The sequence below is a fragment of the Anser brachyrhynchus genome, assembly GCF_964034855.1.
Source record: "Anser brachyrhynchus genome assembly, chromosome: 1".
In the NCBI taxonomy this organism is placed as follows: Eukaryota; Metazoa; Chordata; class Aves; order Anseriformes; family Anatidae; genus Anser; species Anser brachyrhynchus.
The window spans coordinates 35803532-35820144 of record NC_137694.1 but is presented as its reverse complement, the minus strand read 5'-3'; the positions used below and the strand labels follow the sequence as shown (position 1 = coordinate 35820144).

Below are 16613 nucleotides of genomic sequence, written 5' to 3'. Positions count from 1 at the left end.
TGTTTTCTAGCCTACTTGTAATACTAATTTTCATGCAATTTCACCTTTTTTTGGTGAAAGACTTCTGTGTAATTCAAAATCTAAAGAGAATTTTTTGGACATCCTGCCTACATCATTATCTCTGTATTTTCAATTGAATAAAACCTAAAGGCTGTAAGAAGCAAAGAAATGCTGAGTTCTAATGTATTTCATCACAAGAAATGAGTAGCCTTGTCTGATACATATTCCAGCATTCAAGAAGGAAACACCACAACTCTAATATGCTTGTATTAATATGGCAAAACACACATTTATAACTGAAACATACTTGTGAAACCTAAAGAGTATTTACTCCCCAAATGAAACCTATGTTTTACATGAACTATTACAGTCATTTTTATTGCACTTGCCCTGATATGAAAAATACTGTGTAGACAAATAGGTGTCCCTGCTTCCACAACTTACAACTGAAGGAAAGTGCACACCAGAAAAGTATTGTCAGAAAAATAAGGGCAGAAAACAAAGGGTAAGGAAAGAATACTGGTATACCTGATCGTTCTTCAATACATGGTGTCTTAAAGTAACCGATCAGATGGCAAAATAGTAAGTGATAATGCAGTAAAAGTTATCAACTTACTGTTAAGTCATTTAAAGAGATCAAACAAATGTCCATGAACAGATCCCATTCTTAAGACAGTTGGTAACTAGTTTGGGAAGACAGGAAATAAAATGCTTCTTAGTGGTAAAAGCTTGCAATAGCTTGCATTTGTGATACAGCAGGAATTGGATACTTTTTCTCTAAACAAACAAACAAAAAAATAATGCAACGTGGAACTCTAGCTTTAAAAAACTTAAGGAGAAAAGAGCAACTATTTGGCTGGAATGAATTCCTGCTTATATGCACAGCTCATGCAGTCCTTCTGATCTCAATAGGTAAAATGAACAAAAGTGAAAGAAACAAACTTTTATACTGCCAGATTTGGAACAATTGAAAGTAGTCTCAAAATCCAGTGGAATAATACATATCCTTTTCAACACAAACAAACAGGTGAAATTCATACTTCAGTGTGTTTTTTTTTTTTAATTATTATTTTTTTCTGCATTGCTGACATAGGTGTCAAGCAATGGAAAGTAACAAATCACTCTGCTTCCCCAATACATATTTTGTCTCCCACTAGTTATCTAGTCGCACAGGCTAAATAACTGCTACAAGAGCCTTAGCTGCTTGTGTGAACCTCATCACTTGTGTGACCCAAATTCTAAATGAAATAGGAATTACAAAGAATTTACTTGTTATTCCACATGACTGTAAAGATTACTTCAAAATGTTAGACATTAACATGTTTACTTCATTTACTCCTATATACTGCAATAATCACATACAGTACAATTCCAGAGTACTATTTGCAAGAAAAAAAAATTAGAATTTCTGTAATCTTCCCTTATAGCTGTGTTTAGACAGATAATGTTAAAAATAAGGCTAAACACTACTCTACAGTGCCTGTTACAATTGCTTTAGGCTGAAGAAGAGAACAAATAGATGAACCCTGAGGAGAGTTGCTAGTTCACACTTTGTTACACTAAGCAAGGTCTCAACTCAATTTATCTGAGTACCAGGGCACATATAGCAAACTATAAATATAAATCTACTCCCCTTTGTCAGAGCAAGTGGAGAAAACGTCAAAAACACAGAGAGAAAAAAATTATGAGTAGAGTTACATGCAAAGGTACAACAGAAGGATGCTTTTATCTCAACTCCAATTTTAAATGATTCCAATTTTTTTCTCACATTACTGTGAAGTAAAGAAACAAAACCACATCCAAACAGGAAAATAAAAGAGCATGGCAGCAGAACTCGCTGCTATATGTAAGGACACAGCTGCAGTGTCCTAGTGTTGTCATCACGTAATCTGAAAGTAATTTTCAAGAATTATGGATATACTCCAAGTTACTGGAGTCTGAGGCTACACAACTGAGGAAATTCCAAAGAATTAGATGTGGCAGACTATGATCTTTTGACACAGTCAGTGTTGATCATCTTTTTTCCCCTTGTGAAGTTACACAGTAGAATCTCCACTGAATACAATGAAACATGAATTAAACCAACTTACTGCTTCTGAAGACACCGTAAAATGCATTAATTTATCACATTTTTAAAGCACAAAATATTACTGGAAGTTATCACCAACCTATGTTTTAAGAGGCAAATTTTTTAACCAGTGCAGAAATTCAACTGATTACTTTCTATAATTTTGCTTTTCTCAGAGAATACAAATATTCTGTCAATTAATATTTTGTTGATGGAACTGTATTTGTACGGATGTAGCCTACATCTGCCATTAGTTTGCATCCCAATTCGGATCCACAAAACCTGTACCATAGCTGCCTCATTTATACCTTTCTGACACTTCGGAAACTGAAATACTCCAATCTAAACATCCTTATAGGCACCATAGCAGTATCTACAGTCAAAATGTGCACCGCTCACAGTGCAACTGTGTGCAGCACTTCCTTCTTTCACTTGGAGAGCCTCATCTTATGAGGATTCAAACTGAAGGTTGCAGAAGATGACTGCCCACAACAGGAAATAAATAGCAAGCTGCAAATTCAATGTGAACAAACAGTAAAAGACACAGAAATGAGCTGTACAGGAACAGATAAGGAGAAAACATGTTTTTTTTGTTGTTTTGCTTTGTTTTTTCCTTTCCAACAACAGCAGTATCCTGAACATCTAAACAATTTTCTGTAAACTACATTGCTGACTAGGACTTGTGTTTGCCATGGGCAGAGATATACTGAGGGAAAAAAAAAGTTATCGATCTCACTAAAAGTGTCTTGCCTGAAAAGTTCAAGGCCAGCTACATGAAGGTTTGCCATTTGGCAAGAAGGAACAACCTAGGTGTTGGTGGGAAAAGAAAAAAAAGAATATAATGATAAACTGTTGAAGTATCTCAGATGCTCCGACTTGCAGGTGTAATTAATAGTGACCATGTATTTCACGTGGCTTAATGTCTTGTAACGTACCGGGAACAGTGGCAGATACACCAGAGGGCTGTGCTGCCATCCAGAGGCACCTGGACAGGCTGGAGAAATAGGCTGATAGGATCCTCAAAGTTCAGCAAGGAGAAGTGCCGAGTCCTGCACCTGGGGAGGAACAACCTCAGGCACCAGTACACGCTGGGGGCCACTTGGCTGGAAAGCAGCTCTGTAGAAAAGGACCTTGGAGTCCTGGTGGACACCAAGTTGAACATGAGCCAGCTGTGTGTCCTTGCCACTAAGGAGGCTAATGGTGTCCTGGGCTGCATCAGGCATTGCATTGCCAGCAGGTTGAGAGAGGTGATCCTTCTCCTATATTCATCACTAGTGAGGCCACACCTGGAGTTAGGCGTCCAGTTCTAGACTCCCCAGAATGAGACCAACAAAGGGCCACCAAGATGATCAAAGGCCTGGAGCACCTCTCCTATGAGGAAGGGCTGAGAGAGCTGGGACTGTTCAGCCTGGAGAAGAGAAAGCTCAGGGGAATCTTATTAATGTACAATAATACCTGAAGGGAGGGTGCAAAGACAGAAGTAGGCTCTTTTCAGTGGTGCCCAGTGCTAGGACAAGAGGTAGTGGGCACAAACTGGAACAGAGGAGGTTCCATCTAAACATCAGGAAGCACTTATTTACTGGGCAAGTAACTGAGCACTGGCACAGGCTGTCCAGATAGGTTGTGGAATCTTCCTTCTTGGAGCTGTCTGGATGTGGTCCTGGGCAACCTGCTCGAGGTGTCCCTGCTTAAGCAGGTGGGTTGGACCAGATGGCCTCCAGAGGTCCCTTCCCACCTCATCCATTCTGTGATGTTGTGAACAAGACATTGATAAGAGCCAGTAGGGAAGCAAGCAAACGTACAAGGGAACAAAACGGATGCCCTGGTAGATAAGCATGTCTGATGATAAGCAAATTAACTACTATATGTTACTTCTAAGAATATTTTTTCCATTAAAAATTCCCAGTTTGAGCCATCTATTCCTTTTTCTTAGAGCTACTTACGTCATCTTAAATCCCTGCGTACACCAAGGCATACCCTCAAATCCCTTGGCACCGAGACATACAAGTTTTCCCAAATAATCCAAAATTTTGATATGGACCCTTGTAATAATGTAGAAGACCCTCACATTTTTTCTTTTGTTTTGCAATATGAATCTTTGTTAAGGTTGGGGAGAGGAAGAAGAAAGCTGAAGAATGTCATTACATTCAGCAATTAACGTTTATCCCCTAGTTTCCAGCTGACATACTTCTGTACAATCAGCTGAGCCCCCTTTCTAGATGATTTCAGCAACACAATGCAGACCCCAATCATGAAAATGCCTGTTTGCTTTATTTCACATGCCTAGGCAAACCTACAGAATTGAGCACATGGGTTTACTTGATGGGCAGCATTAATTAAATTAATTAACAAGATTTGTCTTGCTAGGAATGGATATAAAACTATGCAATTTAAATATTCAAAAAATGCTGTTTGCATCAAAGAGGCCCTAAGAATATTTAGCCAAAAGTACAAATGGAAACAAGAATCTGATACTTCAAAGTTGGAGGAAATATTCTAGTGCTGGGTAAGAAGGCAAAGCAACTAGAATAACTCTTATTTACAAACAAAATTAGTCAATTAAAAACGTATTTTCTAAACCAGGTATCTTTGCTTTCAGTTCTCAAAATACTTATACAAAATACAAGAAAGCAGTTTGAGTACGGTCAGCCTCAACTTGTATGTCCAAAACATGCCCCAAATAGAATAAATATTTTTCATGTGGTAATTAAGAGGAAAGGAAGGAAGTTTAACTGATTGGTAGTTTATTTCAGTCTTTAGAAGATTAATATCCATGGCTGGTAAAGTACTCTACGCTTTAGAGCTGAGTAGGACTTACACACCCACGTACCCTCTTTTTAAAATATAGATAAAGGTGAAGACATGCTTCATTTAAGACAGAATGTATCTGTTATCACTGAAAAAAAAACAATTAGAAATTAATTGGAAACAAACTCATCCACAGTTTGGTCTGCATGCCTTTTGCCAGAATTTCTAGCAGATAGATAGATTTTAAACCAAATTAATACCCTTCCCCTGCCTGACCCCTTGCTTATTTTCTTTAAGGACCCAATAGGCCTTGTCTTATCTTTCACTAAGTAGTAGAGCAGTTGCAAGGTTTTCAATTTCAGAGCATGACAACGTTATTATTTGTACCTGGGACCCAGGTCTGCAGTATACTGGAACTGCTTCTCCAAATAGGCTATTTTGATTTAAATTCTATTACTGGAAAGTGCTTGTTTCTTTAATGTAAAATGTGTGTTCTTTTAAAAACTATCCACACTCGAAGATTAAGTTCCATGCAATGTTGTCAAAGACATATGTGCAAGCTCTTGAAGCCTCTTTAATATCCTTTTTAAAAGGATCGTAAACTGGAGTCTTAGGGGAGCAAGCTCTTCAAAGCTGTGCTTGCGTAACAGCATTTCACATGGGGTACTTCTAACCCTGACCAGTTCCTCACACCCTCACTTGAAGCTCCTACAAATTCTCCATCTATTCACATGTACCAATTAATATCTCTTTAGTCAGCAAACAGTAAAGCAAACATATAATACCACTTCTTATGCATGATAATCACTTTTAATATCTACAAAAAACTTCAAGGAACAAAAACCTAAAGGTAAGCTCTGAAACCAATAGAAAGGCACCCGTCTTTTCTTTTTTTCTCTCAAAACATTTGGCATTTGTGCTTTCACATCACAGCTTAAAAATATGTGAATACAGGTGAAACATTATTGAGATAATTCATTAAATAAAAATTTAAATGCTATGTTACAAACTTTAAAAACAATACTATTAAAAGTGTTTTGTTTTAATTGTGTATTATGTGAAAGTAAAAGAAAATTCACATTTATTTAATGACAAATTTTACTGCACTTCTAAATGAGTAACTAACTTCAAAAATACACTTCTCATGGTTTTATATCAGACAGTATATAATTAAAAGGTTAGAACAATTTGGGTTTAAAAGACATTACAAAACAAAGCACTTAAAATTATTGAACAAAATATTACAGCCAAGTACTTCAGATATTTGAAATCACCTTTCTTGGGTCATGATTCAAAGACTATGATATCTGCAAGTAAGGTCAAAAAAGGCTAATGACCCCCGAGTATTATTTTTTTTTTTTAAAGCAAGGCTGCAACTACAAAAGTGGATAGATTTGAGTATAACAAACATCTTAAATATTTTATGAAGTGAGGTATGGTAGTGTTGAAGTGCTACAGTGGATTTCTGCATATTCAAACTTATTTCAGGTCAACTACTTTGAAGTTTGAGATCAACAGGCTACTGACTGCTTGCTGCAATCTTTTGTCGTATGACCTCTTCATTTAGATGTTCAATGGCCACAGAGAAGATACATTCAATTAAGCAAAAACTAAGAACATGATCAGATATGAATGATCATATCTGGCAATTTAGAAGGCAAACTGTAAGTAAAAATGCAAGCGTACAACTTATAATAAATACATTTTCAAGCATTTAACATTATCAATATTTTAAAAAGAATTTAAATAATAAATGCAACTATTTTATACAGAACTGTACCATTTATTATACACACAAGTATATCAGTTCCCTTTGTTTACAAAGGCTGGTTACAGATATATGGAATGTTACAGTACCATCTTGCATAAAATTTTAGTACAATTCGTACTTCAAAAAAGGGTGCAAAACACCAGCCTAATAAATCTGACTGAATTGAAATATTTTTAATTACATCATTAACACATACACAACAAGCTGTACATAAGCCCACTTTTCAATCACCACTTCAAGATACTGTAGCAAGTACATTAGATTATAAATGATTCCAACTACTCAGTTAAATTTATTAAAGGTTTGCACTGCTACTCACTCTGGAACCTTTGAGATATAGGCTGTACTCATGAATTACTGAGCTCTTGTTAGTACAGTTAAAAGGCAGTCAACATTAGTTGCCAAGTACTAGCCACAAGAGATTTCCTCAGAGAAACTTCACCTGGGAACAAACATTTTTGGATACTTTTTTTCCTTCAAAAATTAAAAAAAAAAAAAAAGTTTTATGGGGTCAAGACTCTCCGTTCTGTACCTTGGATGCTGGTGGATGCATGAAGTCCTTAAAGGGAACAAGTGCCTCTTTCAGAGCAGAGCACACTTCCGAGGAGGAGCAGGTGATACATTCTACTAAAGTCGGGTACAAGGCAATAACTTGCGCCCATGTGTTAGCATCAACTGCAATGAAGAAAAGAACAGATTAGATCACTTCGTACCATCCAAGTTCTTGCAATGCATTTGTAGATACACAAGTAAGTTAAGAACACGCTCAGATGCCTAAACACAGGTACCTAGTGCTATACAGACACTAAGACATCTTTACATGGTCCTCAGCCATGATGCAGGATTTGCAGGAGAGCCATACCCTTCTGCAGCAGCAGCTGCAAGCCAGATGGGATATCCATAAAACGGCACCACACACTTGTGTTTCTACACAATTCATTAACTATGTTTTCTGGATGAAGAATAACTGACAAATTGAAGATACTACTTTTGTTAAGTCCATAACGCACATACATTTTCTGCCTGCTTTTCTCAGTTGTTGGTAGAAAGCTGAATTGGACACACTTCACTTTTGGAAATGTCATCAATGAGGCCTACTAATTTCAAAGCAATCCAGGCTATAAGAACTATAGAAAGCAGAGGAAGAAACACTGTACCAAGACACAGGAATATCCATGGTAAATTTCATTAGTCCAACAAGTGAAATTAAACATTGTTAATGAATCTTATTTATTACATCATTTCCTCATTTGTCTCTGTTTTATCTTCATTTCAAGAGAGAACAAAACCCTGATTTCAGATAGCATTTTTATTACAGAAATAAAATGATTAAAAGCTAGGACAAGTGGGTGTGAAGTGATTCTCCAGTGGCCCTCTTATAAGAAAGTACGCCGCAGTTTTGGGACTCACTACCACATGCTGATCAATGTAGAATGTCTCTCATTGCAGGAAGAGGGATATGGGAAATAGTCCAGCTGAGCTGGCTATTTTACCCCTCTAAACCAAAACCTCGCCAAAGTAGCACTTCAGCCCAAAAACTTTATGTTCTCTGGAGTACTTCTATCACAGAATCACAGAATGGTTTGGGTTGGAAGGGCCCTTAAAGCCCACCCAGTTCCACCCCCTGCCATGGGCAGGGACACCTCCCACCAGACCAGGTTGCCCAAAGCCCCATCCAGCCTGGCCTTGAGCACCTCCAGGGAGGGGGTATCCACAGCTTCTCAACAACCTGTTCTGGTGCCTCACCACCCTCAGAATAAATCATTTCCTTCTTATATCTAATCTAAATCTTTCTTCTTTTAGTTTGAAGCCGTTTCCTCTTTCCCTATCACTACACCCCCTGACAAAGAGTCCCTCCCCAGCTTTCCTTTCTCCTGCTTTTCCCTTTAGGTACAGGAAGGCCACTACAAGGTCTCCATGGAGCCTTCTCTTCTCCAGGATGAACAACCCCAACTCCTTTGGCCTGTCTTCATAGGAGAGGTGCTCCAGCCCTCTGATCATCGTCTGCCCTCAGCCTTTTGCTGTCAGCCTGGGAAACAGCGCTATCAACATGCCTGCTCACTGATGCTGCAAACGAAAATCCACTCACCTAGGTTTTTCTGGAAAGGCTACTTTGTTTCAGGACTGACAAGGTTTTTTTCCCTTCCTCACAATATCAAAAAAAAAAAAAAAAGGAGGTAGAGGGAACCAATATATATGCTATTCTGTCAGAGCTGCGGAGTACAACACAACTAGTTTAACAAAGAGACAGCACTAAGCAGTATGAGCATACTAATAACATTCCTCGTAGGCATCTGTTAACAACTTGAGTATCTGCAACTTCAGGAAAGGGGAAACAACCCATGAGTACAACAGAAAGGTATCTATTTATCAGAAGTTGATTTAGTATCTCCAACTGAGTTTTCCGGTGGGCACCCTCCACACATACAGTAGGTGCAGCTGACAGGAGGACCAGGACACATTCACATAAGTGAAGTTCAGATCCCCCATTCTAATCAGTCCTTTAAATACATCTGTCAAACATTTACAACATCACTTAGCATCAATGAGAGAAGGCATGTTTCTCATTATGGGGGCAGGAGGTACTACAGCAGAAAGGGAAGGAAAGCAAGACTTCATGTTTAGGTATTTAACAGCCTGCCCATTCATTTTTCACCTGTACACCCCTTTTACTGCAGAGTACACCTATGGGAATGAGATCCACGGCAGCCTAAAGAGGTATCATGAGGAAAAAAAAAAGAATGTAGCAAAACTAACAAATACAATTACGTATATTTAAGAATTATGTTAACATTTTATGGAAGTTTTGTTTGTTTTTAAAAGACAGCAAGCTCTATCTAATAAAAGACATCTGAAATTGAAATTTTCTATTTATTAAACATTTCTTAGAACTTTATATACTGTTAGCTATACTGGAAAAAAAAACGTTTTGTCTACCTGCCACCTACATATACATAGAATTACACAACACTGAATCTTACAGAATACACTTTCCTTTCCAACTCGTATTAAAAGCACTACAGGAAGGAATAAATAAATCTTTGTGGCAGATACAATTTTATATTGTTTGGAACCAGGTTATTTAACAATAACTTACCATTTTCAGGCTGAGTTTTTTTAAGTGAATCTATGAGAGTACTGACAGCTTTTAAAACAAATATGATTTCTGTTACTTGTTGCCTACAAAGGGAAAAATGCAAACAGTCAACTACTTATTTTTGTTTCAAGACTATAAAATTTTTATGAAAGTTACACAACATTAAAAAAAATGTAATGAAAACAGCTGCCTAGCAAGAAAAAAGGATATTAAGAGAATAAGGTTATCATTTGTCTTTAACTTTCCAACCATCATAGCTGTTGCCAGCTAGGATGGCTTTCAAGTTGATGTTTAGGAAGAGTAACTGCATACATATCTCAATCTGAAAATATTCATGTACATGATTAACTAACATGGAAAGAATCAATTGCATCATTCATGATCAAAAGCTTCAAAAAACATTTCAGCTGAAGTTAACTGAAATTTAAATAAGTTCCCATTTGAGAGAACTTCCTGGTACTTAGGGCAATTTTCTGTTTCAAGAACAATTACTTGAGTAATGATTCACAGTATTGCTATTTGGATATTTTGTCTTATTTTCAAGGAGACTCTCCACCTCTCAATTTAGAAACTATAAATAGTTCAGGTAGGAATAAAGGGAAATTAGATTTCAGAAATATCAGAGATATCAGAAACATTGTTTCAGTAATTGAAAATATTTATTACTGAGTCATACCCCTATCTTCTCCGTAACAGCACCGAGCATGACCATTGTTTTTAAAGCTTTTTCCAGTCAACAGAATTTCGGTATCAACATTTCTTTGTAGTATTTCTCACATATTTCTTAGGCTTTAAATTTCACACAGACCTAGAACACCCACACCCCAAACACACACGCATGACTGAGACATATTTTGAGTGCAGCCTTTTTCCCATAAAGTACTGGGAATACCCTTCATTTCCTAAAGACATTGAACATACCGTGGAAGAGGACATTTGCCACTCAATCTCTCATCTTCTATGTAGCGATGCAATACATCCTGTGACCTTTTCAAGAGCACAGAAAGTGCCATTCTAGAGATGTAGCCTTCCTGAGGAGTTGTGACTTTATTACTGAATGAAAACTGGAGCAGTGTTTCAAAACACACCTTAGAGAACTCCTCTCTCATTCGAATATCTATTTCTGCTTCTGTCAAAGTAAAACATCATATTTAATTGTGTAGTGCGCATGCCGATACCCTAAATGATGCATTTCAATCCGTTAATAATATTCTGCAAAAAGATTATCACTCCTGTAGTACTAAAGATACTAAGATTAACGGTGATATCAACATATATTAAGAACACATTCTGAGAAAAAGTGACTGTGCAATATTCACAACAGTTCAAGAAATGGAAGAATATTCAATACATTCAGCAACATGTCACCTACTTAACACTGCTTTGATAACAAAATACATTCAAGCAAATTTATTTATTTAAGAAAAAGGTAACGGCAACCCCAGTTCCACATCACCAGTACTAATATCTGGTACTGTACAATCCAATTGTTTTTCTCTGTAATGCTTTACGTCATTTTAACTTTCAAAAATACATATATATAAATATATAAATGTTTTTTTCTTAAAGACAAAGAGAGTATCTGGTTAGGTACACTATATAGTTATGTTACGGTCATTTAATTTTTAAGAACTGGGTATCATGTCTGTCTTACAATTGCCTGAAATTACTGTCAACAATTGCAGCTGGCATAACAGAAAACAAATTACACAGAAAGTTCAGAAAAGACTATAGAAAAACCACAAGTACAATATTATACATGATACTGACCAAAAAGTAAGGAAATAATTTTAAAAAATTGCAAGGAATGTTCTGCAACTTCCATGAGACAAAATATAGTTTATAAAAACAGGCTGCATATTAAATTGTCTATAGCGCATACATGTCATGGAATTTCAAGTCTTTATTAGAATAAGTACTGCCAACATTTTTGTTATTTTCTAGTAGACTATTTCAACATCATTTTCTAGATCTTTTGTCATTCAGCTACCATACCTGTAAATGAGGATGACTGAGAGTGTATCGAGCCTTTATTGAGCATAGTCATTATTTGACCAACAAATTCCTTAGGAATAAAATTAGCATACGGTAGTATCTCTGTGCTAATAAGCTGAACCACCTAAAATAAATTAAAGAAATTTATATTGGTTTTCTGAATATTAAAGTTGCAATTCTAGTAGAAGGCAAAAGAAACAGTAAACAAAAGAGACATGCCTAATGTAATTTCACAAAATATTCCAATGATAGGTTTTATAATTTATAAATACATCTAAAAATTGTGGATGTGTGTAACAGATTAAACTCAGACTAATCAACTTTGTTTTTCTCCTACTTCTGAGTTTCTGAAGCAGTTATCATTCAGATTTCCACTGACATTTCAAGTATATTCTTCAAGTACATTCTTTACAGTTTTGAAAAGAGAAGATCTGATGTTAGAAATCTCCCTCTCCCTCCACCCAATTCAATATCCTCACTATGACATTAGCACATATATCACACGCTTACAATGTGACATCAGTGAAACAGAACATGTGAGTTATTATCTAAACAAGCTTAAAAGCAAGGCACGTTAACTGAAATGCTGTTATCTTTGGTCTTGATGCTCACACACAGGAACAAAGTGGGTTTACATCTCTGTAAGTTAATGTATTAGATTTCAGAGTTCTGCCCGCTGCAGACAGAATTGTTCGTACTTTTTATCCAGAAATCTTCACATTCTATCTGCCGTTCTGGAGAGATGACAGGAGATCAAACCCACAGATACTGCCATGCCTTCTCTGCAACTCCCTTTCCTCTGTAAACCATCCCTGATCTAACACATCTCTTTGTCCTGGAGTAAAGGAGGACCAGTCTCTCTTCACTCCAAGTATTATCTTTCTTAATTTTCTTCAGTGTTATCCAATCAAGCATGATTTCCTTTACGATTACAGTGGTCTCTGTACTGCACAAACAAGACATCATTTCTCCATTTTTGCACAAGCTTTTTAGTATTGAGAACACATCTGGACGGCAACAATGAATGCCACCCCTCAACACAGAAAGCATTCACTTTAGCTTCAATCATCAGCTTCCTTTGGTTTACAATTACCTGTGTAATTGCTTGGCAATAACATAATAAGTAAGAATCAGATAATGGGTCAGAGAAAGAAAGACATTCTGTTTTTCTGGTTTTTCCACTCAATGCTGTTTTGAACTCAAGCGGACATGAAGTTTTCGGTATGAAGCTTTCTATCCTTTGCAAAACCCTGAAGCAGCCAAATTCTGAGCCTCTGAATTTCTTGTCTCATTTTCAAATGGAAAAAAAATCTCAAAAAAATAATGAATGGGAAACTTTTCCAAAAATTATTTAGGAACTAAATGCTACCTGTCAACGTCACAACCTTGTATGTTTGACAGCATAATACAGTTGCTATAGTCTCCTTACCTCAACATCAATACTCTCATTCTTCTGAAATTCTTGGATTGAGAGATTATCAGGAGGTGTACTATAAAAAAAACATACTACATTATACTTTTAAATTCACAGAATGTGTAGAGAGCTAAGCAAGGGAAAATGCAGTACATCTAAAGTTATTACATGTATCAAGTTGGTACTGTTATATGATAATGATTAACATTTCAGAATAAAATCTAAATAATCTAATAATAAATAATCTAATAATCTAATAAAATGTAATAATGCTAAAAATGGTTCTAAGGGAAACAGCAGTAAGCACTAAATTGAAGAGTTACAGCTGATGGGCCTGTTTAAGGACTTGCAACACCAACACCATTTTTCACATGAATGTCAAAATAATCTCTTTTGTCTTATATGTGCAAAAGTCATAATAATTGTTTAGATGCATCTGTGAAAGTATCATCTAGGCATTCCAGTTCATTATTTTTTAGTTTTTCCTCTCACTATGCAGGATTATGAGAGATTTTTGATTTTCAGGAGTTATTTGAAAAAGAACTAATTTTACATTTTGTGTTAATGAAACATCCTTTTCATTAACAGGACATTTTTTTTTCTTGACAACTGATACTTATTCTCATTCATAATCAATTTTAGGAAGAGAGAAACCCATTTTACAGAGAATAATTTTGAAGAATTTCAGGACTTTCTGCAATTCTTCCATTTTATATAAAAATCTATTTACAGATAAAATGTCCAGAAGTAATTCAACCAGGAATATTACTCCATACTTTACAAGACCCTACGTTAATCCACCTGTTAAGTGGATTCAAATTCTCTTTCCTTTGCTGGACTATGCTACCGTTGAGTTACTGGTCCAAGCTCCTCAGCAGGACAGAAAGAGTAAGGGCTTCCTACTAAGCAATCGACTATTTCTGCTGATGTGCCTTCATCAGTCTTAGTTTGGATCCCACATGGGATTTTCAAGTTAATCTTTCAGACATCCCTGTTTACAAACTTAGGTTCTCAGAGCGCACTGAACTGGATTCTTTTTTGATGAAACCAAACCAAAAGACTACAGCTCTAAGCTCTAGAAGACATTTGCATGACAGGAAGCCAGACTAGAGCCACTCCAAAATAAAGCACATAAAGTGAGCGCTCTGTGGGTAACAGGTCCTCATCAACCCTAATGATTTTATGATTCTATCATGAGCTGTTTTGCTTTACAGACCTGCTCCTACTGCACTTTACTGTTTTTACTAATACAAATTAAGTACTTTAAATATAATTTCTGCTGACAAATAAGGAACTGAAGGCAGAGAACTAAGCAGCAGGTTCAGAGAAAAAAAGATTAACAAAATAAAAATCAAAGGAGATACTTCACATGACAGACAAACTCTGAAAGACATTGTTTGTAATCCTGTATCATGGGATTTGTCTGCTAAAATCTACACAGACTCAAAATAGCCAAATTATTAAAAGAAAAATCAATTAAGAGCCAACGACAACCTGTGGTACAGGAACTTTCTGAGCTACAGAAACTAGGAGGTTGAAGGAGCTCATGAAAACATCACTCTGTGGTCACCTTGTACTCTTCAGTAGATAGCCCAGTAATCCCTCCAAAACAGCATACAGGTCTAGATACCTGTCTGTTCTGACCTAGGTATGCTGCTCATTTTTCTGACATAGAGCAGAAGTCAAAATCTTCACACCTACGTCCCTTTGAAATTTAAAGACAATTGCAAAACTCACTGGACTGTGGGTTCAGTGTCCCTGTAGCGTCTGACCTGCCTGGAAGGTAACTCTCTTCAAGCTAATGGAATGACTCACAGCATTAGCAACAAAAATCAGAGACGAGGAGCCATAAAAATTCGATATAATTCCACAGATTAAATTATCTCCTTTTCCCATAATTTGACTTTGTCTTTTCGTTTTTTTAAATAACATTTTAAAATCTTCAAGCTGAGCAAGAGCTTGGAAACTTGACCACTTGAAAGGAACTGTTAGAAATACTGGAATTAAGATTGCCTGTGGTACTTCAACTTGCTACTGTAGCGTATGTTTGCACGTTACAATGCATCTTATATTAGATGATGCCTTATTTTCTCTAGAGAAACCATCTGATTAAGTACACAGGATGGTCACTACTGAAAAGGAAGGGAAATGAGATGGCCAATCTGCCACATTCCCTGCCTGATTTACTGCAGCACACAGGCAGGTGCAAGGAAAACAGAGCCCTGGACTGAACAAAGAAGCGAGCTGGCCTGCGCGCTGAGGAAGCAGTCAAGTATGGCAGCGGCGAGCAGACCAGCATCCTTTGGCTCGTTTCCAAACTCCCTCTGCAACCCCCCTTTTTTTCCTCTACCCCCATATTTTTGATTTTTTCCTCCACCCCCACACCCCTCCCCAGGAAAGAGCAGACGGGTGCAGCGGGTACTTTGGAGGTAGGTCTTTTTTTCTTGTTCACTGGCAAGGCAGCTGCTAAATATATGACCATGGACCTGTGCCAGCCTTTTTTTGACGGGGGTACTCATCTGGGCCTGTCTTCTCTATCCCACTCTCATTTTCATGAAAGGCTGGAGTCTTCTAAGTTTCATTTAAATCTGGTTAATTTGGATAACAGTTTGTTGGGTTTTTGTTTGTTTTTTTCCCCTCCCAGTGCTCTTATATGATGCTGACCAAGTCAAGTAAGAGATTTTTGCAAAGTAGGTTTGTTTTGTTTTTTTTTTCTGTCTCCTGGGTGCTTAGCATGAGACACCTGGAGTCCAACCTGCACACCTACAGCTAATGTTCAGTTCTGATGATTATGACAATATCTATTAATGTTCCTGCTTGAAAATACCTCCTTGCCTCAAAGGGGTTTTATGTAGATAACTTCACCACTATCTGTGAAATATTCAAGTGTTACGTGTATGACCAGAGACACACACAGGAAAAAAAAAGTAATATTTGTTATCAGTTTGTGTATTAGGCTGTCAGCAAGTTTGGAGTTACATGTTGAAAGCAAAGAATAAAATATTAAGTAGCTGTTCAGTCTGTACCTTTTGTAACATAAAAAGTTAACTATGTGAACCCTTTAAACAGTAACACAAACTATTAAGATGTTCATGCACTTATGCAGGTCATGTTGAATTACATGGAAAGCTTTCATTCTGACGCTTCCTAATTTATGAATGACTGACCTTCTGAGCTGAGGTTTATTTAAGGACGTTTTATGATCTTTCTACCCAGTCATCCATATCTGACCTACCATATACGCCACAAATTATTCCATACTTTTGTTCATGTAGGAAATTACTCCTAAGTAAAACCACTCTAAACCAAAACCCTGCCAAAGCAGCATTTCAGCTGCCTTTGGGGTATGCCCAAACACTTTACGTTCCCTGGCATAGTTCTATAACAGAATCACAGAATGGTTTGGGTTGGAAGGGACCTTAAAGCCCACCCAGCTCCAACCCCCTGCCATGGGCAGGGACACCTCCCACCAGACCAGGCTGCCCAAAGCCCCATCCAGCCTGGCCTTGAGCACCTCCAG

The 16613-nt window shown here is 37.0% G+C and overlaps 1 protein-coding gene across 3 annotated transcripts in view; it reads right to left on the bottom strand.

Annotated features, from left to right (window-relative positions):
• Positions 1-5604: 5604 nt before the first annotated feature.
• The window catches only part of MON2 (MON2 homolog, regulator of endosome-to-Golgi trafficking), a 73608-nt gene continuing 62599 nt past the window's right edge, over positions 5605-16613 (bottom strand). For all 3 annotated transcript variants that reach the window (XM_080592055.1, XM_080592056.1, XM_080592057.1), the window contains 5 exons: positions 13109-13169; positions 11680-11803; positions 10606-10813; positions 9685-9767; positions 5605-7262 (listed from right to left, as the gene is read on the bottom strand). In XM_080592055.1, coding sequence (XP_080448181.1) covers positions 7099-7262; positions 9685-9767; positions 10606-10813; positions 11680-11803; positions 13109-13169 — 640 coding nt within the window. In that variant the 3' untranslated portion in view covers positions 5605-7098. The remainder of the gene's footprint in view (positions 7263-9684; positions 9768-10605; positions 10814-11679; positions 11804-13108; positions 13170-16613) is intronic.